Here is a 27361-nt window from a genome sequence, read left to right on the forward strand (position 1 = left end):
CAACTGCCTTCAGTTCATTAAACTACTGATGACAAAGTCACTTTCTAATGTTTTTTTAACTATAAAAAATAATTGAAAAAAAATTGTATACACTGGCATAAAATGGAAATCTGAGAAATGTCTCCGTGGTAGACTCAAAGCATCTCGTGTGTGTGTGTGTTTGGTAATGTGATCTCCTGGTACCGGGTTCCTGGTACTGGGTTCGCGGTACTAGTGCCGCTCGCTGAGTGATGGGAGCTACATCGACTTCCCTACCCCAGCATTAATCCCGATCTTCAGCTTACACAGAGAGCGTGTGATTACTAACGAGTTATGTGACAATGACGGCTTCAGCGCTGCCAGACCTACGTTGCCCGCTTATGATAGTTAGTCATGGTCATTATTATTAGTATAAAGTATATTGAAATTTGAATGTGGTCATCCACTTTGATCCTTGGAAGGTAACTCCAGCACCTTGTGCATCACGGGTTCTTCACTAGCATCGTTTAACCTTACGCTAGTTTAGGTTAGATAGCCCTCATCTGACTCATAAGCACTAAGATATTTTTCGTAGCAACTTACATCGTTGAAAACTTAACGCAGTGTAAAGCGTCAAAAAAAAAAAAAGTATTAATATATTGGAGGGCATGTTCCACCATTACACAAGTTGGGCGTGTTCAGCTTCTGAGGTAAAGCTCAGCTAGTTTATTGCAAGTATCTGGAGTTCGATTTTACTTCACATGAAAGAGGTGAGAAAGTGTTATTTATGTGCCTTCCGCTTGAGTAAAAGCTTCATCAATCACGCCTCTTGTCACAGGCTATTAATTTCCCCTTAAAGGGCATTGTTATGCTGGTTCATGTTGTGCAAACACAACTTTCTCGTAAGAAACTTTCTTAAAAACTGAAAAAAAAAAAAAATCAGAAACATGACAAAAAATTAAAACAGTTTATGATAACACTGAGTTTCAGGTTCAGCCGCACTAATATATATATATATATATATATATATATATATATATATATATATATATATATATATATATATATATATATATATATATATATATATATATACACACACACACACACACACACACACACACACACACACACACAGAACGTTTACTTCTCACGGGAATGAATTTCTTGACTTAAGCTCGAAGGTGGTGTTGTGAGGGCCAGACATAAATAGCAGAGCACAGCTAACATATACAACAGAGCAGCAGCAGCAAATCAGCCAGGCATTAATTTGAGAGTTTTCAGGAAGGCGCCCCAGTAAAGTGTTGGGCCACGCGTAACCCTCTGACGGCTGGTTCGTGATGCTGGGTCGTTATGACCCTGCATCACAGCCAGATATATTGAAGCCATTTTTCAGCGTTTTCACAATACATTTGGTGCGTGGGGGGCAAGCGTTAATGGGAGGGCCTTTGTTTTCGTGTTGCTAATTGAATACTGTGTCCATTAAGTGAAAACTCAACGCGCTTTTTTTCAATCAATTTATTTCATCATCTCTAGAGTCGAATATGAAGAGAAGTTATGAGGTTCGGCTTCGATTGACGGATGTTCCTCTCCCTTCGCTACGAAGGGACGAGAATTAAATGATTATGCTTGGAGCGGTGGGAAGTGTGTATGGAGGCGGGTATCTGGCCAGAAGGGAAGCAAGCCACTGGGGAAGGTAGAGTGTCTGTGTGAGCCCTGACAAATGTTTCCCTCACTCTATTTATCGTTTAATGAATAAGTGTGATGATTAGGAATACCGACAGTGTGCACTATATCATCCATCTTCTTATGTTAAGGCGGCCAACCCCTCTACCTAAATGAGTACGGTCATTGGCCGGATGAAAAGCAACTCTACTGATGGCTCCACCCAGGCCCGCCCCAGTTGGCTCAACATACAATAAGTGCTTAGAGTCATCCAATGAGATGGCCGCTCTTGTGTTGGTGGGCGGGGGAAAACACGATCCGGCCCCTGCAGTATCGAAGGATGGAAACGTGAGCTTGGGTTTGCCTAGTAGTATAGTTTGGGTGATCCCTTGGTGTGGTTAGGACGTGCGCTGCTGTGTGTTGTGCGCCTGACTGGCTGTGTAGTGACCACGACAAATCTGCTGGGGTGGGCGTAGTGGGTGTTGTAAACATTAGTACCGTGGCGGATTATATTATGATAGTGGGGTCTATGAGCGAGGCGGGTGGACATCCAGGGGCCCCACACCTGGGCCCGCCGACGCTGCCACCGCAGTCATCGCTCTCCCCGCCCGCTGCAATGCTCCCATCTTTCGGTTTCACGCAAGAGCAGGTTGCCTGCGTGTGCGAGGTCCTTCAGCAGAGTGGGAACATCGAGAGGTTGGGCAGGTTCCTGTGGTCACTGCCCGCCTGCGAACACTTGCACAAGAACGAGTCCGTCCTTAAAGCCAAGGCCCTCGTTGCCTTCCACCGCGGCAACTTCAAAGACCTTTATCGAATTCTTGAATCGCACAATTTCTCAATACAAAATCACGGAAAATTGCAGCAATTGTGGCTGAAGGCGCACTACATAGAAGCAGAGAAGTTGCGTGGGCGACCGCTTGGCGCCGTGGGCAAGTATCGCGTGCGGCGCAAATTCCCTCTCCCGCGCACCATTTGGGACGGTGAAGAGACTTCCTATTGCTTCAAGGAGAAGTCACGGAACGTCTTGCGAGAGTGGTACGCTCACAACCCGTACCCATCACCCAGGGAAAAGCGTGAGCTGGCTGAAGCCACAGGCCTCACCACAACACAGGTCTCCAACTGGTTCAAGAACCGCCGACAACGGGACAGAGCTGCCGAACAAAAAGACGGGTAAGTCCATCTTGCTTCAAGTATCCTCAGGTTTATCTTCCTCGACCATACACACTCGAGTGGTTCTTAATGTTTGATTTACTGTTATTGTATTGAAGTGGGAACAGGCAGACGCCGGGTTTGGAATACTTATACCATTTATCATAACCCTCATCAGGTGAAGCCACGCTGGAAGTTGTAAAGTTCATGTCCCGGGAGGTCATAGACCGAGTAGGCCATCGTAAGAAGACTGAGGGTCGACCTTGCCAGACGAGAGATAATTGCTCACACTTGCAACACAATTCACACAGCCCGCGGCGCTTGTGTCCGCCGCCTCCCGTCTTGTTAGCAAGGTCATGGTCTACGCCTTGTCTTCTCCGTTACAAACATTCTTGTACTAATACGTGGATCCAGTCGACCTTTACAGCGAACATTTTGATAATCCGCATGAGTTTTTGCCAGTGTTCGAACAACTGCATGCTTATACTGAACCATTCCTGGCATGCAGTTACAACCTCGGGCATCTCCTGGAAGATAAATGTCAGCATATCGCTCATCATCACTCACTGTGTCTATAAATTAATATAGCATGAGTATAGCCATCCCAAACAGAGCACGAGGTAAACCACATTAAAAAGAACGAAGTTGATTTTGAGTGATCTTTTGATATCAAGGCCACAACTAATCATTGACAAAATGAAGTCTTGACGATATTCTTTAACAGTCACCAAGCGGGTCATTATTCGATCAAGACCCGTGTCATGGGATTTTTTTTTCCTGAGGAATAAACTAACATCAACTATAACCATCTTTGGCCCAGATGACATGATTTATTCTATAAGCACTAACTGCAGGTAATTTGTTAAACGCTGCCACTTTCAAGTCAGAGTTTTAATTTTCCTTCTAGTTAGCTGCTGTTTTCGTGACTTCCCCATCACCTCACCGTTGACAACTATTAATTTCTCCATAATTATTCGTTAAACGTTTGTAGGGCCCCTCCCAAGTAATAATTTTACCATGGAGCGACTGCGAGCAAAGGACTTGTACACCATAGTCGCCTAACATACTGAAGGTGTAGCTACTTAAAAGGTGGCAGGAAGTCAGCTCCGTTAGTTTTAGAATTCCTCTCTTCATATCGTTTATATTTCAACTTAGAATTTCCTGTGAGACGAGACGTGCAGGAGGCAAGGTACACTTACTTCTCCTGCTCACTTAAGTTGTTGTGGGTTACATTCTGGGAAAGAAGAGCGAAAGACCCTCAACGGAAACAACATTTGGATTTCATGGATTGTTCTTGGTAAATAAACCTCCGGGGTTAATAATCCTAAGATAATCATCGTGAGCGCATCCTGCTGTCAATGACATAAATGAGACACAAACACCTGGTGCCATCTTCACACTGCCTTCATTGTATTATCCTAAGTTAAATCTACATAATTTACCATTGTTACTTGAAGAGCTCTGTGCCCGTAGAACCTCTACACAAATTTATACGATGGTATGTAAAATGTAGATTTTCATTTATTATTATTATTATTAGCAGTATTTGCATTATTTGCATTATTTTTATTATTATTATTATTATTAATATTATTAGTAGTAGTAGTAGTAGTAGAAGTAGTAGTAGTAGTCGTAGTAGTCGTAGTAGTCGTAGTAGTAGTCGTAGTAGTAGTCGTAGTAGTAGTCGTAGTAGTAGTCGTAGTAGTAGTAGTAGTAGTAGTAGTAGTAGTAGTAGTAGTAGTAGTAGTAGTAGTAACATCTGCAATGACAGCGGAGGAGCACTACGTCCTTAAAACATGGCGTCATCCTTGAGGTGCGTTGCGAGAAGAGGTTCTTAATACAGGCTCCGAATGAACAATAATAAATGCTGACACATGATAAGACACAACAAGGCGTTCAAAGGTCCTGCAAATCAGATGATGTTATATACTAACTTATCCACCTCTGTGAGGGCTTTAATACCTGTATCACGAGGCAAGGTGAGCTTGACGAGGAAAAACACTTAGATATGCCACACATTCTCTGCATTATATCATGATAGTCTCAGCAAGATGATTCTTGCGTGTTACTTTAATTTCATAAGTTGCTTACGAAATAATAAAATTATATTTGTGATTTTTTTATATATTTGGTAGAGGTGAACGAATATATATATATATATATATATATATATATATATATATATATATATATATATATATATATATATATATATATATATATATAATTTAGTAAAAAGTGCTTCGTTGATCCTACTAAACTTTAAGTTTATATTAAAAAATATAAAATAAAATAAAATACATTAGAAAATGCGTCTAATTTTAGAAATAAGTGAAAACTGCATCTTTATTGAGACATGAGAGACGAACGACAGTGATGCACGAAACCTTTTTCACCACCAAACATCACTATTTTAATCCCTAAAATAGGGATTAAATTAGTCTCAGTGTATATACGCTGAGAGAACTACACCACTCTGTGTATACATCCTGTGGGAGAATTTGGAGTCATTTCCTTCATCACACACGTGCAGTCAAGAGTTGTGAAGGAGGGGCCAGGAGCTGTGAATCGACCCCTGCAGCCACAAATAGGTGAGTACACACACAAGCCCGACACATCCATACGTCAACTTTTTTTTAAATTACACAGCACGTTTTCATGTATATTATAGTATGTCAGTTTCCCAGCAAATCCAACTATACAAACAGTGGATATTTTAAGTTAAACTCATTAAACTTATATATCCGTATATACATATAGTTAACCACCATTAAACAAAGTACATGAACGTGAACATCCAGCAGCAGTTTAGACAACTGCCGTTATAATTATTATTATTATTATTATTATTATTATTATTATTATTATTATTATTATTATTATTATTATCATTATTATTATTACAGCATTCTTGGGGTGAGCGCTATTTGATACGGTCCAAGGAACGGAATGACAGGCCCAATTCCTTGGATCAAGAATCCTTCCCTTAAGAGGAGGTTGAACAGTTGAATAGACTATGTTAAAACGCTTGTAATATACAGTGTGAGGAATTGCACAAGACACTGTCATGTCTATCGTAGAGTTTACAGCACCAGTGTGGAGCCCACACCTAATCAAACATCCGATAGACATATAGATAGAGATGCTTGTAACTAGAACACTTCCTGTTGAGAAGACTAACATACGAACACGTGCGTTCGTGGCGTTAAATATTTTAACACTGGACATGCGTCTTTATAATTGTCGGTATTTTACGTTATCTCTTACCCGAGGGGAAACTACCATGGAGTAATCTGAGAACCGGAGGAGACATGATCATAACGTACAAAATACTTAGATGTTTATAAGGTTGAGAGGGACAGCCTATTTGAAATGAGAGGACAAAGAATTGTTGGGGGGGAGGAAGGGGGAGGGCACTGATTGAGGAAAATCTGCCAGAGGAGCGTCGGGAAATTCCCTCTCAGTTTCAGGAAGGTCAGATAGTAGAAGGATCTTCATGAAGCGGAGGAGGTAGATCCAAGGAGTTGCTTCACATTAAGGTACGATAAGGCCCGAGAAAACTTTTTATTTTTTACTTGCAAGCGCTAAACCCGTAGGGGTTAAGCAAACCTCCCCCCTCCCTCTAGTCCTTCCCTGTCCTCCATATGTATAACGGGCGAGGGTGGTTGCACTGCTACTAGCATCTCACGCTTCTCCTCCCCCACACGTGAGGATCACCTCCTTTCCTCACACTGTGGGGGTCTTCCATTCACCCTACACATGCCATGTAGGGTCTTCCCTCCCACCCCCATATTTACACTTGGGGGGGAGGGGTCACCAAATAACATACCTCTCAAAACTCGTATACCTTGAGGTACCTGGAGAGGGTTTCGGGGGTCGACGCCCCCGCGGCCCAGTCTGAGACCAGGCCTCGTGTGAGATCTCTGTAGGTTTAGCGCTTCCCTAAATAATAATAACTTATAATAATTATAATACTACTACTAATAATGACAATAATAATTATAATAATTATATTTATAATAATTAGTATAATAACTACAATAATAATTACAAAAATAATTTTTATTAAAAATATAATAATTACAACAATAACAATAATTGCAACAATGATAAAAATAATAGTAATAACTTGAAGCAGACACTACAACGAGTCACAAAATTTATTACCTCACCTGCAATGTTATCAAACTTAATGTAAAGAATGTGGCGAACCTTATGGTCATGTTCATGAACACTTCCCTTCATTATCTACTGACTGAGAACAACAGACAGAGAATAATAACCTGTCTGATATAAGAACATAAGAACATAAGAAAGGAGGAACACTGCAGGAGGCCTGTTGGCCCATACTAGGCAGGTCCTTTACAATTCATCCCATATCAAGGTATTTTATTAATTAAAATGAGAGAGCAGACATATTCAGCAAATATCCCAAATTTTGCTTGTAAGAGGTAATCCGTTGTAGATATTTACCTTGATATATTCTCGTTGCTCCTTTTGGGGCCTAGTTTTTAGGCCTTTTGTGTATCCATATTCTCTTATGCTACCGTCCACAGGATGGATATATACTGCACAATAAGAAGCAATATATATATATATATATATGTGCAAGGAATTCGCGAGAGCATGCGAAATATACACAAACACTGATCTCTGGCTGAAGGAGACTCGAACCTACGAACCTTAGGATAAGGTACGCAGTGGGTAGATTGGTAAAGCACTGCGTACTATGTCCTAAGGTTCGTAGGTTCGAGTCTCCTTCAGCCAGAGATCAGTTTATATATATATATATATATATATATATATATATATATATATATATATATATATATATATATATATATATGTCGTGCCGAATATGTAAAACTGGTCAATTAGCAAGAACTCATTTAAAATTAAATCCTTTCTGAAATTTTCTCTTATACGTTTAAAGATATATTTTTTTCATTAATGTTAATGTAAAAAATTTTAATTTTGCACCAAAAGAATATTAGAAAACTTACCTAACCTTATTACAACAAGAGAAATTTATTTTAGCCTAATCCAACTAAATATATTTTAAATACGTTTACAATAATTTAGTATTAAACAAACACAATCAAATATATTTTTTTCGTTAGGTTCAGAATGATTTTGGCGAAATTATTGCATACACAAATTTTCACTTGTCCTATATGGCAAGATGAGCGTTGCTATTTAAGCCAAGATCGCAAGTTCTGCCTATTCGGCACGAAATATATATATATATATATATATATATATATATATATATATATATATATATATATATATCGAACGGTCGACGGCAAATGCGTCCATCATTAGCCTAATATTATGCGTTCCGAGTGTAATTTTCTGTTCACAAAAGGCTGAAGAATCATTTGTTAGTGCCTTCACCAGCTGGATGAGTAACGATGCGAGTGACGGGTGAGTGACGCTCCAGTTAGTGCCTTCACCAGCTGGATGAGTAACGACACGAGTGACGGGTGAGTGACGCTCCAGTTAGAATGATTGTCCTGTGTTGTGACGGTTTCAAGGGCCCCAGAAGAGTGCCCTCGAGGCTACTTGTGGCCCACGCTCCCTGGGGAGGCTACACTCTGACACTGGTTCACCCTCCTTACACTCTGGTGATTCATACTCCCTACACTGGCGGTTCACACTCCTTCCACTCCGGTAGTTCACTCTCCCTACACTCTGGTGGCTCATACTCCTTACATTCTGGTAGTTCACACTACCTACACTGGTTCACTCTCCCAACACTGGCGGTTCACACTACCAACACTCAGGTCACACTCCCTATAATCTTGGCACTGGTTCACACTTTCTACACTCAAGTCTCACTTACGTGGTCCCAAGCTTTTCAACATCTTGCCAGAAGATATCAGAAACTCTATTGAAACAAGTGTAGAAGTCTTCAAGAGGAAACTAGGCAATTTCTTCCGTCAAGTACCTGATCAACCAGCCTGTAACGAATACATGGCCAGCAGGCCGTCAAAAGCAACAGCCTGCTTGACTAGGCAAACATCAGACAAGGCTTTCCCCAGGGTCGTGGTGAGAGAGTAGGAACACCTTTGAAACCCATCAAAGGTATACTTTGGAGATCTTGAAAGATTCTTCTGTAGATAAATTATTTGTCTATTCGTCACCTTAAGGGTCAAATGCTCCTGGGCGATAAATACCTTAATTAAATATGTTGATGTCAAGTGCTCTTCGTTCTTTCAACTCGAAGTTAAATGTAATACAGTCTATGTATAATTTGAAGTTCTCTTCTTTTGTTTGGTGTATCTAAGTGTAACTGTGTGATCCTAGTATAATTTTTTACAAGGTATAACGCCGTACTGTTTGCATTTCTGGGTAGATATGTGTAATAGTTGTATTGGTAGAGTTTTCGGGGGATGAAGGATGGTGTTATGTACGTGAAGGGTCGCCAGAGACATGACCTTCAACACCGTGGCTGCTAGAGACGTGCTGCCGATAATAGTGACGAGAAGACTCGCATCGCACAACGAGCCTTTTTTTTTTATCGGAACAACGTTTCGCTATGTGTGGAGCTTTACCAAGTCATCACACATGTTAAAGCTATAAGCAAAGAGAAGCTTTGCGTCTATTAAAAGCTTGTGCATGTTGTCTTCTCTAGACGGTACCGTGGGAACAGTGAGCACCTCCCACTATGAATCGCATAAAAGCATTTAACGACACTGCTAAGAGTTAAGTTCTATATTTCACCTCTCATAGACGACCCGTAAATCTAACAAGACAATAGAATAGACTTTTACTTGCCTTAAGAGATATTACTATGGATTTTTGTGGATATAAATGAACCGAGATTTTAGAGACCTCCCAAACACTTGTGTGCTTCAGATGAGTCCTAACTCCTTAAGACAATTTGTCTGCCCACCTGCTATGGGACATTTAACTTGAAAATGTAGACATAAGATGTGGCCCATTGTTGTGTGGGTAAAAGGCAATGTGTTAAGCAAGATTTGTTCTCCTGTTTAACGAGGAGAGCTCCCGAATCTGGCGGAGAGGAAAGAAATTATAGTTTGTGCTATTAGCCGTCTCGTGTTTTTACCAAGTTGAGATTGAATACATGTACTTGAGGCTAATATATCGTGACAGTAATGGTAGTTATGCCTGCCATGATGGCCAGTTTGTTACACACATGTAAAATATTTCATAGCATCAGAATATTTCGGGAACAAACAGACTTCAACTGCAGAGATGGTTGCTGCAGCGAAATTGTTTTTCTCCTCTTCATTTTAACTGAGAATAAATTTAATTTGCTTGTCTTAAGGTTTATTGAAAGACACTAGAAAATAAACAAGAGTTATTGCACAGTACTCGCCCCCATCTTATTCCTTATCCTCATATCAGACATAGACAGAGATATACATCACAGCACCGTATCATCCTTTGCGGATGATACTAGGATCTGCATGAGGCTGTCATCTGCTGAGGACGCGGTTAACTTCCAAGAAGATATAAACAAAGTTTTCCAGTGGGCAACGGTAAACAATATGATGTTCAATGAGGACAAATTCCAACTACTCCGTTATGGAAAACTGGAGGAGATAATAACTAGAACAGAGTATACTACTGACTCCGGCCATACAATAGAGCGGAAAACTAATGTAAGGGACCTGGGAGTAGTAATGTCTGAGGATCTCACTTTCAAGGATCACAACAGTGCCACGATCGCACGTGCAAAGAAAATGATAGGATGGATAATGAGAACTTTCAAAACGAGAGATGCCATGCCCATGATGATCCTTTTCAAATCACTTGTTCTCTCTAGGCTGGAATACTGCTGTACATTAACATCTCCATTCAAAGCAGGTGAAATCGCAGATCTAGAGAGTGTAGAGAGATCCTTTACTGCACGTATAAGTTCTGTCAAGCACCTTAACTACTGGGAACGCTTGGAAGCACTTGACTTGTACTCGTTGGAACGCAGGAGGGAGAGATATATCATAATCTACACTTAGAAAATCTTGGAAGGAATGGTCCCAAATCTGCACACAGAAATCACTCCCTACGAAAGTAAAAGACTGGGCAGGCGATGCAAAATGCCGCCAATAAAAAGTAGGGGCGCCATTGGTACACTAAGGGAAAACACCATAAGTGTCCGGGGCCCAAAACTGTTCAACAGCCTCCCATCAAGCATTAGGGGAATTGCCAATAAACCCCTGGCTGCCTTCAAGAGAGAGCTGGACAGATACCTAAAGTCGGTGCCGGATCAGCCGGGCTGTGGCTCGTACGTCGGACTGCGTGCGGCCAGCAGTAACAGCCTGGTTGATCAGGCCCTGATCCATCGGGAGGCCTGGTCGTGGACCGGGCCGCGGGGGCGTTGATCCCCGGAATAACCTCCAGGTAACCTCCAGGTATTGTGCTTAATGGCATGTTTATATTTTGGATGTTATGGCTCACGAGACAGACAACATACAGCTATCCTCTCTACTGTGAAATATAGAGACCACTCCGACGTTATTTTTAGATGGAATGGGAGGCGGTAAACCCGTAGGGATTATATGACTCCCTGGGGAGAATAAGAAGCAATCATACTAGATGCAAGAAAGTGAAGGACAGATCCACTTCTTTGGATCAAAAGCCCTCACGGGCACAAAGGAACCTCTCATCATGAGGGAAGGGTGGAATCCAACTGACTACAACACCTGGGAGGCGCCAACCAAGAGTTAAATGTTTTGTTAAATACCTGATAGTGGTAAACACTGGGAACATATATCTTCCTGTGACAGAATTACACAACCTGTTAACATTATTCTGTTTTCAAAAATCTTTATAGCCTTTATAACCACTCGTTTGTGGATACATTAATTATAAATATATATATATATATATATATATATATATATATATATATATATATATATGCGTAACAGTTCGCAAACAGGCGAAATTATTTACAAACATTGTCTTTAAGTCCACAGCAGGACTCGAACCTGCAAACTCTGTATCAGAGTCCACAGTACTTTACCACGGAGCTAGTAACAAGATTAGTATGGGCGTCCAGCCGGAGCACCATACCCCCGGGCACCATACCCCCGGGCACCAAGCTCGTTTATAGTTATTTCATCGAATCCTGCCACATGCAGTGGACGTAGAGACAATGTTTGCAAATAATTTCGCCTGTTTGCGAACTGTTAAGCATTTCAAATCTCTTTCGTTGTCCACTGCATGTGGCAGGATTCGATGAAATAACTTTCAAAACGAGCTTGGCGCCCGGGGGTATGGTGCCTGGGGGTATGGTGCCTGGGGGTATGGTGCCCGGGGGTATGGGGAAACATCGTCTAGCTCCGGATGGATGCCCATACTTATCTTGGGTCTAGTTCCGCGGAAAAGTACTGTGGAGTCTGATACGGAGTTTGCAGGTTCGAGTCCTGCTGTGGACATAGAGACAATGTATATGTCGTGCCGAATATGTAAAACTAGTCAATTAGCAAGAACTCATTTAAAATTAAGTCCTTTCTAAAATTTTCTCTTATACATTTAAAGATATATTTTTTTCATTAATGTTAATGTTAAAACTTTTAATTTTGCTCCAAAAGAATCTTAGAAAACTTACCTAACCTTATTACAACAAGAACAATTTATTTTAGCCTAACCCAACTAAACATATTTTAGATTTGTTTACAATAATTTAATACTAAACAAACACAGTGAAATATATTTTTTTCGTTAGGTTCAGAATGATTTTGGCGAAATTATTGCATACACAAATTTTCACTTGTCCTATATGGCAAGATGAGCCTTGCTATTTAAGCCAAGATCGCAAGTTCTGCCTATTCGGCACGACATATATATATCTATATATATATATATATATATATATATATATATATATATATATATATATATATATATATATATATATATATATATATATATATAGAGAGAGAGAGAGAGAGAGAGAGAGAGAGACAGACAGAAACAACACTGTTTTGTCATCACTGTCCACAGTTTCAAATATCTTAGTGAAGCAGCCTATAAATTTGTTAAGCAGGAACGAATTCTTGTAAAATCGTCTTGAGTCACTTTGATTAAATTATGATCATAAGTCGACTTTATCAGTAACTGTTAATGAATAAAAATAATTTACTCTTTATTGAGGTTAGTGTGACAGATGGCATTAATGTCGGTAGAAGTAGAAGTTTCGCTCTCCAGGAGCTTTGTCGCTCCACTGACAAAGCTCCTGGAGAGCGAAACGTTGCCACAATAAAATACCGTATTAGTTGCACTGTCTTTTTGCCTAACACTATGACAGATGCTAAATTCGACTGCTCGCAATATCTCCCATTTAGGGAACAGGTATCGCATTTAGGGAACAGATATCGCATTTAGGGAACATATATCGCATTTAGGGAACAGATATCGCATTTAGGGAACAGGTATCGCATTTAGGGAACAGGTATCGCATTTAGGGAACAGGTATCGCATTTAGGGAACAGGTATCGCATTTAGGGAACAGGTATCGCATTTAGGGAACAGATATCGCATTTAGGGAACAGGTATCGCATTTAGGGAACAGGTATCGCATTTAGGGAACAGATATCGCATTTAGGGAACAGGTATCGCATTTAGGGAACAGGTATCGCATTTAGGGAACAGGTATCGCATTTAGGGAACAGATATCGCATTTAGGGAACAGGTATCGCATTTAGGGAACAGGTATCGCATTTAGGGAACAGGTATCGCATTTAGGGAACAGATATCGCATTTAGGGAACAGGTATCGCATTTAGGGAACAGGTATCGCATTTAGGGAACAGGTATCGCATTTAGGGAACAGGTATCGCATTTAGGGAACAGGTATCGCATTTAGGGAACAGATATCGCATTTAGGGAACAGATATCGCATTTAGGGAACAGGTATCGCATTTAGGGAACAGGTATCGCATTGGACATCATCTTCGTCTACATGATACCGATTTGCAGTGACTAACTTAGGCTAGTAAGTGACTTTAACATGCCTAGCATGAGCCAGTAGGCCTACCGCAGTGCTCCTTCTTTCTTATGTTCTTATGATTTATTATGGAAATTAGCTAGTGGTTTACTAAGACATTAATTGAGGTCACTTAAGATGTCTTGAAAGCAGTTCAGTGTGGCCTGGTGACCAACGTGGATATAATCTGTCTGCTTGATGCTGCTAGTGGCTGACAGTGACTGTTAACCATGCTGACAGTTACCATGAATCATGCTGACAGTTACTGTCAACCATGCTGACAGTCATTGTACCATGCTGACAGTTGCTGTCAACCATACTGTCAGTTACTGTCAACCATGCTAACAGGTACTGTGAACCATGCTGTCACTGTGTACCTTGCTGACAGTTACTGTCAACCTGCATAATTTACTTTCTTCTATAATTATTAATTTCTGGGATATCGCTTGTATCTTAATATGGAATAAGAAATACCCTCCCACACACACACACACACACACACACACACACACACACACACACACACACACACACACACACACACACACACACACACACACACATATATATATATATATATATATATATGTCGTGCCGAATATGTAAAACTGGTCAATTAGCAAGAACTCATTTAAAATTAAGCCCTTTCTAAAATTTTCTCTTATAGGTTTATAGATATATTTTTTTTCGTTAATGTTGATGTAAAAATTTATAATTTTGCACCAAAAGGAACTTAGAAAACTTACCTAACCTTATTATAACAAGAACAATTTATTTTAACCTAACCCAACTAAATATATTTTAGATTTGTTTACAATAATTTAATACTAAACAAACACAGTGAAATATATTTTTTTCGTTAGGTTCAGAATGATTTTGGCGAAATTATTACATACACAAATTTTCACTTGTCCTATATGGCAAGATGAACGTTGCTATTTAAGCCAAGATCGCAAGTTCTGCCTATTCGGCACGACATATATATATATGTATATATATATATATATATATATATATATATATATATATATATATATATATATATACATATATATATATATATATATATATATATATATATATATATATATGGAGGGGTATTTCTAGGCCTTTCGCACTATAGCAAGTATCTCACCAGGATCTGTGCAATGTTGCAAGAGGTAGGCAGAGTGGAAAAACTGAGAGGTAGCAAGCCATATTCTCCCGCTAAGACGGACGCGCTTACACCAGTTTTCTACCTCAGAGTTTTTCTTTCCCCCCCACTCCGCCTACCTATTGCGACATTGTATAGAGCCTGACGAGGTACTGGCTTCAGTGCGGCAGGCCTAGAGATAGGTCTTTCCATATCCTAATGACTTGTTTGGCATTTGCTTGATAACTCGTATGCGTTGCCTCGTTTTACTAAATAAAAACTCGGAGTGCATTCAGATGCGACATATTTCTACGCAGGTGAAGCATAATCCTAGCAAGATGTTACCTTATGACTGTGGGTAATCAGTTTGAAGTGGGTAATCAGTCTGACGTGGGTAATCAGTATGAGGTGGGTAATCAGTTTGACGTGGGTAATCAGTTTGACGTGGGTAATTATCTTGCATATGGAGACCTCCATTTCCTTCTCAGCTTTAAAATTTCTCCACGTTTGCGCCACTTGGCTAATGGGTCGTTGTTCTTATAAATGAAAGACACCTGGACTTTTCCAGTTGGTTTTTCTTAAAGCGCTAAACCGGTGTTAGACATCCAGCGGTGGAGGATGAAGTCTCCGTCTGTTGATGAATGGTCTCCGACCAATGAGGCTGTTGATGATTACCTTAAGAAAAATGACAAGGATAATCGGGTCACTGAAGATTATATCCCTTCTTTCCATGTAAAATATATAAGCATATTTATGTAAATTTTAATTTAAATTATTTAAACTAAGGTACATTATTATACGTAAGTTTTAGCAAGGCAACGTTTGGTTGATAGATTTGTTTTGGTACAAAATGCTAAACTTGACACCGAGCAAGTACCAAGCGTTATGTAACTGTTTCTACCAGGAGAAATAAGGAGGGAAAGATGAGTCCTCAGGTGATGGGGGTTAGTCACAGCATTTCTTGCAAGAAGCTAGCAAGTGCCCACCCAGCAACACCAGTCTTCCCGTTAAGATGCCTTTGCATCTTTCATTAGCTCTTAACTGCCTGTCAAAGTGGCTAGCAGGCACCCAGGGCTCTCTGATCCCCGCGCTGCGTGCATTCCCTAGGTGCTACAAACACTGCCCGCATCTCACCTGCCTCCATCACACTATATTTTGATATTCCCGTAAAATTTTCCCGTTCAGTTCACATTTTCAAGGAGTAAAACGAGTTAGCAATTCCCTTGTTTTTATTACTCAAGTTCTTCTTTAGGTTATACACAAAACATTTAGAATGAACATGAGTCTGGCTGATTCAGCCAAGTAATATATATATATATAGTATATATATATATATATATATATATATATATATATATATATATATATATATATATATATATATATATATATATATATATATATATATATATATATATTAGCCCCAGCAAGAAAAGTATGTGTTAAGTGTGCTTAGGTGATGTAATGTTGTGTCGTAACATTTTTCCTTTGTGTTAGGGATCTGCGGTGTTGATGCGCTGTAGAGGTGACTGTTTACACAAGCTTCTTAAGACTGCTTGGCTTCATATCAAGAAGTATAAGTAGCACAAGTCCTATTATTATACAGTGTTATTATAACTTTACACATCGCTGATGAGGTCTCGCTTGGATAATTCTGCACAGTTCTAAGATCCCTGCTAGAGTATACCTCCTAACAATAACACACACACACACACACACACACACATATATAGATTTCCACCCCCGTGGCTTGTCTTACATAATATATATATATATATATATATATATATATATATATATATATATATATATGTGTGTGTGTGTGTGTGTGTGTGTGTGTGTGTGTGTGTGTGTGTGTGTGTGTGTGTGTGTGTGTGTGTGTGTGTGTGTGTGTGTGTGTGTGTGTGTATAAACACTGATCTCTGGCTGAAGGAGACTCGAACATACGAAACTTGGAACAAGGTTCGTACCTTGTTCCAAGGTTCGTAGGTTCGAGTCTCCTTCAGCCAGAGATCAGTGTTTGTGTATATTTCGCCTGCTCTTGCGAATTCCTTGCATATACATATCTATCTATCTATCTATATATATATATATATATATATATATATATATATATATATATATATATATATATATATATATATATATATAATATATATATAGATGGATAAATAGATAAATAGATAGATATATACACATACTCCGGGGATCGTCGCCGATGCATTGGGTAACGTACAAAGAGATAAGAGGGTTGATCCCAGTGCCAAAATTTTTTTCCAGCGTATATATTAAGAAGCATGAACCTTGGGTCATATATCAGAAGTGCACACACGAATGAAAGGCATTAATAAATGAGACATAATTATCATCACACAAGGTAGCTGGTACTGACAAGTTTATAGATACACAAACTATGGGAAATTTTTCTTTGGGAGACGTTTCGCACACCAGGAGCATCCTCATTCCCTAAACCCTAAGCCCTTTATCACTCTCTTATTTACCCCTATCTCACCTATGGAATTTGTGCATGGGGCTCAACAACAATTAACCATCTCAGACCATTAATTACCCAACAAAAGGCTGCAGTTAGAATGATAACAAATTCTCACTACAGGCAGCACACTCCACCAATATTCAAAACACTCAACCTACTCACCATACAAAACATCCATACTTATTACTGCACCTATTACATACATAGAACACTTAACTCTGATATTAACCCTCCCCTCAAATATCTCCTTGCCAACCTCAACAGAACACATGACCATAACACAAGGCACAGATCACTCTTTGATGTTCCTCGTGTCCATCTCACGCTATGCAAAAACTCAATGCACATAAAAGGCCCTAAAATCTGGAATTCATTACCTGTAAATATAAAAGAAACACTACCTGTTTATAAATTCAAGTCTCTTCTCAAAGATCACTTACTCACTCAAAACCAAATAAATACTGAATAACTGAACCTTATAAATTGTATATCTTAAATGTTACTCACAATTATATCACACAAATGTTAAACCTAGGACCCAATCTAACTTTGTTATTTTTTTAAATACACTACCTAACAGAATACTCCATTCGACTGAATGTACAACAATGCATGCAACCATATGACCTGTCTTTGTAATACTCATTTGTGCTTTATAGTTATCTGTTTACAATAATGTTTTATCACTGATTTCATCATTGCTTAGTTAATCTTAAGTTAATTTTAAGCCAGCCCGTAATGCTATGCATATAAGTGGCTTTGGCATGCTGCTCTTACCTGTATTTTTTGTACCTCTGTATGTATGCTTAAATTACTAAAATAAAATCATCTCCCGGATAAAAAGTGTCCCATATTGAGCACATGTGTTTTCTTTATGCACACAGACATAAACAATGTGCTGAGGTTAGCAAACCAAGACAGAAGTCTCAACGGTGAATTGAAATTATAGTTAAATTTAAAACGACCATAGAAAAGCATTAGTTCAACAACTAGAATCGCAGACGAGTTAATCAAGATGCCTAGCAGAATGCATTTGGCAGATATATGATTGAAAATCCATTAGAAAAATCGATAAAGACCTCCCTGGTATGGACTAGTAATCCTACTGTATTGGTCCTTCTATACTTGCGTGATGAGGAACTTCCATCACAAATTATGATTAATTTACCTCAGTCCATCATCGGTCACAAGTTATAGTCGACAAGAATGAAAAGGCACAACACCGTGATTGGAACAATACACAAATAACTCTCACATAGATTTCTTTCTCCTATGTGCGGATTATTTGTGTATAATTGACAATACAGGTAACTTATTATCGTCGATATAGCAAAAAACAAAACATTTTAAGAGCCCATTTGGACGAAACGTTAACAGTAAAGGTTCCTAATACGTGCATTTGTGTCTCCTCGCCATCGTGTCTGCATCTCAAGCCATTTATCCACACTAAACCAACTTAATTAACTACCACAACACACTGTATTAATCTTCGCAAAACTTAAAAAAAAATAAAGATCATTACGTCTTCATATGAGTACGATACATAATTATCTGACAATTATACCAAAAAATAAAAAAATGCCAGTTGGGCGTAATATTTTGTTGATAATTAGGCAAAACAATTAAATTTTGCCTCTCGGGACGAATTCGTTGGGCTGCGCTATTCATTATGTAAACAAACTTATATTTATGAAAATGGTATACAATAGCGAGAAGTAGATAAGTAAGACAAATGTGCAACAGATGGGTATTTTTATTTCGGAAAGATTCGCTTACACAGTAAGCTTCTGTAGTTAAATACAGAGACAGCTGAACTGACCTCCCCATCTTATCACATCTTTGCCTCTCCACTGCTTCTACTGTCTCCAGTGTATTCAACTGAAGATGCCTACTGTTTAAGCGAAATGCTTCGACAACAGAGATACCCAGCTGTTGCACGTGTCTTGTTTATCCATCAATAAATATACCGCCACGAAAAAAAAAAAATGTGACTACACTCTATTCGAGATGTGAAATCCATCCTCAGGTTTTTCAATATTCAGGTTACCTGTCTGTTACCTGTCTGTTACCTGTACTTGCTGGCCTGGGCGATCAGGCTATTATTATAATTTATTTTAAAGTTATCATTATCGAAGTGTAGTAAGTTAACCATATTTCTGAAAATTGCTACCAACATGTTTCGTCCTCCAGGAGTTTTATCAATTCAAAAATGAGCGAAACTTCTCTCAGATAAAAAGATACTCCGATATTGTAATGTTGTTCGTAGAATCAACGACAATGTGTTAGGTAAAAATTACACACATTGCACTTGTGTCCTCTTACTTAACACATACTCGGATACTGCCCATGTGTCTTATCCATCAACTTGTATTACATACTTCTCATCTTATAAGACTTGGATGCACGAGCGCGTGTACTGATTAATGCTTAAGTCTTACACTCAGGAGGCCTGGTGAAGGACCGAGCCACCGGGGCGTTGACCCCCAGAACACACTCCAGGTAGCAGCCTCGTTTGTAGTAGTTAGTTGTATCAAACTCTGATTCCTTTATTTTTCTGATGAGCCCCGACAGTTTTTCCACTCCAGCTGACATGTTTTGGTCAAATTTTCTCACCCATACGGAGCTTAACTAGATCTGTAGTGGTTGGTTATGGTACGAAGTGTACGAGAGCCTTCTGTTTCTTTACCCTTGATTTATACACTTAGAGGTTGATATATTTCTCCTCAGTGTGTTGTCTCTTGTCTGTCTTTCCCGGGCATTTTCCCTGATTCTCACTCACAAGAACCTCACAGCCCCACCACAGCATGTTTCTCATCCACACAAACCTCACAGCCCCACCACAGCATGTTTCTCACCCACACAAGCCTCACAACTCCACCACAGCATGTTTCTCATCCACGCAAGCCTCACAGCCCCACCACAGCATGTTTCTCATCCACACAAACCTCACAACCCCACCACAGCATGTTTCTCACCCACACAAACCTCACAACCCCACCACAGCATGTTTCTCACCCACACAAACCTCACAACCCCACCACAGCATGTTTCTCACCCACACAAACCTCACAACCCCACCACAGCATGTTTCTCACCCACACAAACCTCACAACCCCACCACAGCATGTTTCTCACCCACACAAGCCTCACAACTCCACCACAGCATGTTTCTCACCCACACAAACCTCACAACCCCACCACAGCATGTTTCTCACCCACACAAGCCTCACAACTCCACCACAGCATGTTTCTCACCCACACAAGCCTCACAACTCTACCACAGCATGTTTCTCACTCACACAAGCCTCACAACTCCACCACAGCATGTTTCTCACCCACACAAGCCTCACAACTCCACCACAGCATGTTTCTCACCCACACAAATCTCACAACTCCACCACAGCATGTTTCTCACCCACACAAGCCTCACAACTCTACCACAGCATGTTTCTCACTCACACAAGCCTCACAACCCCACCACAGCATGTTTCTCACCCACACAAGCCTCACAACTCCACCACAGCATGTTTCTCACTCACACAAGCCTCACAACTCTACCACAGCATGTTTCTCATCCACACAAATCTCACAACTCCACCACAGCATGTTTCTCACCCACACAAGCCTCACAACTCTACCACAGCATGTTTCTCACTCACACAAGCCTCACAACTCCACAACAGCATGTTTCTCACCAACACAAGCCTCACAACTCTACCACAGCATGTTTCTCACTCACACAAGCCTCACAACCCCACCACAGCATGTTTCTCACCCACACAAGCCTCACAACTCTACCACAGCATGTTTCTCACCCACACAAGCCTCACAACCCCACCACAGCATGTTTCTCACCCACACAAACCTCACAACTCCACCACAGCATGTTTCTCACCCACACAAACCTCACAACTCCACCACAGCATGTTTCTCACCCACACAAACCTCACAACTCCACCATAGCCTGGAAAATGTTGTATGAAACACCGGCACGAGGGTAAACAGGCACATACACAAATTCAGCCTAATGAGATCCTTTCCTGACAACGTTTCGCTCGTATCTCATTACATTGGATTTGTCTGTTTTCACGGACGCCCTGACTGGCTGCTGTCGCTGCTCCTGGAAGTATAAAGTCATGGCATACTATTCATTGTACATCGTTTTCATTCATTAATAATTCATTATATAGTTAATCGTATTTTTATTGCACTGCTAACGTCTCCGTATATTCTCTTTGGTTATTTATATATTTAACTATCCACTTATTTTCCATTTATTGATATAGGGAGGATATACACAATTGGCTTTGTTGGTCTAGAGGCTGGACGAAGGGAGGAGTCAAAGAAAAGAGAGAAAGAAAGAGAGAGAGAGAGAGAGAGAGAGAGAGAGAGAGAAAGTGGAACAAACCGTCGTTTGTCATTAGCTCTTTTCTTCGTCTGAGAAGACGAGTTCATAGGAAGTTATCGTCTGAGAAGAGACGTTCAGATGAGTTTTTATTGGTTTGTGGTTGCCAGGTTCAATAGAGAGGGATCTTGTTGCTCTTGTGGTGTGGGTGGACAGTTCAAAACATATCTCGGTGTGGGTTGAAACATTCACTTTGTGAGCTTGCGTGATGATACATTCATTCAAAGAATTTCACAGTGTGGGATGACATGTTCATTCAATAATTTCTCTCTGTAGAACACTTTCAAAGAATGTCTGTGTGGGAGGACACTCAAAGAATGTCTGTGCGGGAGGGCACTCAAAGAATGTCTGTGGGGGGGAGGGACACGTTCATTCAAGGAATATCTCTGTGGGAGGACACTTTCAAAGAATGTCTTTGTGTGGGAGGAAGCACTGGGAGGATATACACGCAGCTTCCGCCAGTTGGTGAGGCAGTACCAGCGCTGGGAGGAAGGCGAGTGTTTCCGGTGAGGGTCGAGACTCCTCTTCAGTACGATGTCGCAAATTATCCTTTATTGTAAGTGTGTCTCCCGTCCCTATTACTTAGTATAATGACAGCTATTTTTGTATACAGGTGTAATATTTTTTTACTGTCATTGCTATTACTACGCTCTTTTAACCTGAGAATCATGGGTGGTTGTGAAGACTCTGTGATTATATAGGCGGTGTGTGTGTGTGTGTGTGTGTGTGTGTGTGTGTGTGTGTGTGTGTGTGTGTGTGTGTATGTGTGTGTCATGCCGAATAGGTAAAATTATGTTTTGATGAGTAACATATGTTATAAATAATTTTATTGACTTTAATTTATAAATTAAAATTACAGATTATTATGAACGATTGCTGATGTTAGTAAATAACTACACAAGGGCCATAAATATTTATAAAAAGTATTTAGTATAACGAATAAATATAAAATATACATACTTTAATTATTGCTGTATACAAACAATTATAATTTTTATTCATTAAGTAATTGTGCATAATTTGTCAATTAAACTTTATAATAGGTATGCAGAAGACTTGTATATAGAGTTTACTGCTAACCACGGTTTCGGTATCCATGGCAGATCCATGGAGTGCATCCGTCGTGGATACAGGGGTCATAATGTATATGAATCATTGTATTTTATGTATATATATATATATATATATATATATATATATATATATATATATATATATATATATATATATATATATATATATATATATATATATATATATATATATATATATATATATATATGCATAATATACATATGTATATATATATATATATATATATATATATATATATATATATATATATATATATATATATATATATATATATATATATATACACACACACACACACACATATTATAAACAACAGCGGGCCTAAGATCCCTGTGGAACGCCACTTGTTACAGATCCCCACTATGATTTAACCCCATTTATGCACACTCTGCTTCCTGTTCGTAAGCCATGACCCGATCCATGACAGCACTTTTACCTCAATGCCATGAGCTGCCACTTTCTTTAACAGTCTCTGATGTGGTACTCTATCAAAAACCTTACTAAAATCCAAATAAATAATATCGAATTCTTTATCGTGATCAACGGTCTCAAAAGCTTTACTGAATAAAGTAAGTTAGGCATGAACGGCCCCTCGTGAATCCATGCTGAGTATCATTAATCAAATTATGTTTGTCAATATGGCTTCTTATATTATCAGCTATAATTGACTCTAATAATTTGCCTACAATTGAGGTTAGGCTTATTGGGCTTATTGCTTTAAAATTAGGAATTACATTGGCCATCTTCCACATATCAGACACTACACCTATTTGAAGAGATAAATTAAAATTAGTAGTCAATGGTTCACAGAGTTTCATTTTGCATTCCTTAGGAACCCTTGAAAAAAGCTCAATAGGGCCCGGCGATTTATTTTGTTTCAGTCGGTCTACTTGTTTCATAACCATTTCAGTAGTGACTGTGATATTACATAATTTATCTTCTTCAGGCCCACTTTAAAAATTAATTACTGGGATATTGTTAGTGTCGTCCTGTGTGAAAACTGAGGGAAAACAATTATTAAAAATCGAGCACATTTCAATCTCCTTGTCAGTAAGATGCCCTGAGTTGTTTTTAAGGGGACCTATTTTTTCTCTAACTATTCTTCTATAAACATGGAAAAAACCTTTTGGGTTAGTTTTCAAAACCCTAGTAACTTTAATTTCGTAGTCCTGTTTAGCTTTTCTTGTCCCCTTTTTAACGTCCCTCCTACTGTTTTTGCATTCTGTTTATTAGAAGCCTGAAAATCCATCTGCTTGCCTTCCCAGTAATGTCTATGACCCTCATTTTGTGTGTGGTCACCCCATGATCCCATTTCTCAAACGCCTTTGCAAAATCTACGTATATCACATTTGAATTTTTGTTTTCTTCATTGTCATAGTGGTTTTGTAGTCCTAGTCCACCGGGCTGTGGTGCATACCCTTGGCTGTGAGTGACGGGCACAAACAACTTGAGCGATCAAACCAGTAATCAGACCATGGGGACAGTGACTTTTCGGAAGCAACTCCAAGTAACCTTACAGGTGGAATGCAAAGGAGAATACATTACTTAATACTGAGAATCATATTTGTGTGAACAGATTAATTATTATTATTATTATTATTATTATTATTATTATTATTATTATTATTATTATTATTATTTTTATTATTATTATTATTATTTCATTATCATTATTTTCATAGCTAAACCCATAGGGGTCATACAACACATGGAAAAAGTGGAGGCAATTAGGTGGGATCCGAGGAAGGAAACGGTGGATTCAATTCCTTGGATCAAGAGCTCTTCACCAGCATCAAGTCACATCCTTGAAGGGTTGTGCAAATTGAACATTTTTTAATAATTTCCTTGTTGGAATATTTAGTAAATACACCGCGGGAGTAGAACAACTCTCGAGACCCATCAAAGATATAAAGGTAGATCAAAGGCACAATCAAATTTTAATAAGGTGTGAGAATTCCTAAGTAGTTCGCTTTGTTTACGGTACTTTAACCCTGAAAGTGATTTTAAGTGGCCCTGAGGGGAGAGGAGTGAAGGAGGAAGAGAGGGGAAGAGGGAAGGGGATAGTGAGAGGTAAGAAGGGGAGGGAGTGAGGGGAAAGAGGAGGAGACGACGTGAGTGAGGGGAGATGAACCAGTCTAAAATATTACTTTAATGTTGTAATTAGAATAACAACTATGTTAAGAAACTCCTTACTTTGTGAGATACACCGGGATGGTAGACTGGGATGGTAGACCGGGATGGTAGACCGGGATGGTAGACTGGGATGGTAGACCGGGATGGTAGACTGGGATGGTAGACAGGGATGGTAGACTGGGATGGTAGACTGAGATGGAAGTCTGGGATGGTAGCCTGGGATGGTAGACTGGGATGGTAGACTGGGATGGTATACTGGGACGGTAGACTGGGATGGTTGACTGAGTTGGTATACTGTGATGGTAGACTGGGATGGCAGACTGGGATGGTAGACTAGGATGGTAGACTGGGATGGTAGACTGTTATGGTAGATTGGGATGGTAGATTGGGATGGTAGACTGGGATGGTAGTCTGGGATGGTAGACTCGGATGGTAGACTTGGATGGAAGATTGGGATGCTAGACTGGGATGGTAGATTGGGATGGTAGACTGGGATGGTAGATTGGGATGGTCGACTGGGATGGTAGATTGGGATTGTAGACTGGGATGGTAGATTGGGATGGTAGACTGGGATGGTAGATTGGGATGGTAGACTGGGATGATAGACTGGGATGGCAGACTGGGATGGCAGACTGTGATGGTAGACTGGGATGGTAGACTGGGATGATAGACTGGGATGGTAGACTGGGATGGTAGACTGGGATGGCAGACTGGGATGGTAGACTGGGATGGTAGACTGGGATGATAGACTGGGATGGTAGACTGGGATGGTAGACTGGGATGATAGACTGGGATGGTAGACTGGGATGGTAGACTGGGATGGTAGATTGGGATGGTAGACTGGGATGGTAGACTGGGATGGTAGACTGGGATGGTAGACTGGGATGGTAGATTGGGATAGTTGTCTGGGATGGTAGACTGGGATGGTAGACATGGTAGACTGGGATGGTAGACTGGGATGGTAGACTGGGATGGTAGATTGGGATGGTAGACTGGGATGGTACACTGGGATGGTAGACCGGGATGATAGACTGGGATGGTAGACTGGGATGGTAGACCGGGATGGTAGACCGGGATGGTAGACTGGGATGGTAGACCGGGATGGTAGACTGGGATGGTAGACTGGGATGGTTGACCGGGATGGTAGACCGGGATGGTAGGCCGGGATGGTAGACTGGGATGGTAGACTGGGATGGTAGACCGGGATAATAGACCGGGATGGTAGACTGGGATGGTAGACAGGGATGGTAGACCGGGATGGTAGATCGGGATGGTAGATCGGGATGGTAGACCGGGATGGTAGACCGGGATGGTAGACCGGGATGGTAGACCGGGATGGTAGACTGGGATGGTAGACCGGGATGGTAGACCGGGATGGTAGACCGGGATGGTAGACCGGGATGGTAGACTGGAATGGTAGACTGGGATGGTAGACTGGGATGGTAGATTGGGATAGTAGTCTGGGATGGTAGACTGGGATGGTAGACTGTGATGGTAGATTGGGATGGTAGACTGGGATGGTAGACTGGGATGGTAGATTGGGATGGTAGACTGGGATGGTAGACTGGGATGGTAGATTGGGATAGTAGTCTGGGATGGTAGACTTTGATGGTAGACTGTGATGGTAGACTGGGATGGTAGACTGGGATGGTAGCCTGGGATGGTAGACTGGGATGGTAGATTGGGATGGTAGACTGGGATGGTAGACTGAGATGGTAGACTGGGATGGTAGATTGGGATGTTAGACTGGGATAGTAGTCTGGGATGGTAGACTGGGATGGTAGACTGGGACGGTAGATTGGGATGGTAGACTGGGATAGTAGTCTGGGATGGTAGACTGGGATGGTAGATTGGGATGGTAGACTGGGATGTTAGATTGGGATGGTAGATTGGGATGGTAGACTGGGATGGTAGAGTGGTATGTTAGACTGGCATGGTAGATTGGGGTGGTAGACTGGGATGGTAGATTGGGATGGTAGACTGGGATGTTAGGTTGGGATGGTAGATTGGGATGGTAGACTGGGATGGTAGACTGGGATGGTAGACTGGGATGGTAATCTGGGTTTGTAGACTGGGATGGTAGTGGGATGGTAGACTGGGATGGTAGATTGGGATGGTAGACTGAGATGGTAGTCTGGGATGGTAGACTGGGATGGTAGATTGGGATGGTAGATTGGGATGATAGACTGGGGTGGTAGATTGGGATGGTAGACTGGGATGTTAGGTTGGGATGGTAGATTGGGATGGTAGACTGGGATGGTAGATTGGGATGGTAGACTGGGATGGTAGTCTGGGATGGTAGACTTTGATGGTAGAGTGGGATAGTAGACTGGGATGGTAGGTTGGGATGGTAGACTGGGATGGTAGTCTG

The 27361-nt window shown here is 40.4% G+C and overlaps 1 protein-coding gene across 1 annotated transcript in view; it reads left to right on the plus strand.

Moving 5' to 3' along the window:
• The first annotated feature begins 1074 nt into the window (after positions 1-1074).
• Positions 1075-27361, plus strand: part of LOC128691097 (homeobox protein six1) — a 421283-nt gene continuing 394996 nt past the window's right edge. Inside the window, exon 1 of the mRNA XM_053779898.2 lies at positions 1075-2793. Coding sequence (XP_053635873.1) covers positions 2138-2793 — 656 coding nt within the window. The 5' untranslated portion in view covers positions 1075-2137. The remainder of the gene's footprint in view (positions 2794-27361) is intronic.

Source organism: Cherax quadricarinatus, chromosome 27 (genome assembly GCF_038502225.1).
Source record: "Cherax quadricarinatus isolate ZL_2023a chromosome 27, ASM3850222v1, whole genome shotgun sequence".
In the NCBI taxonomy this organism is placed as follows: domain Eukaryota; kingdom Metazoa; phylum Arthropoda; class Malacostraca; order Decapoda; family Parastacidae; genus Cherax; species Cherax quadricarinatus.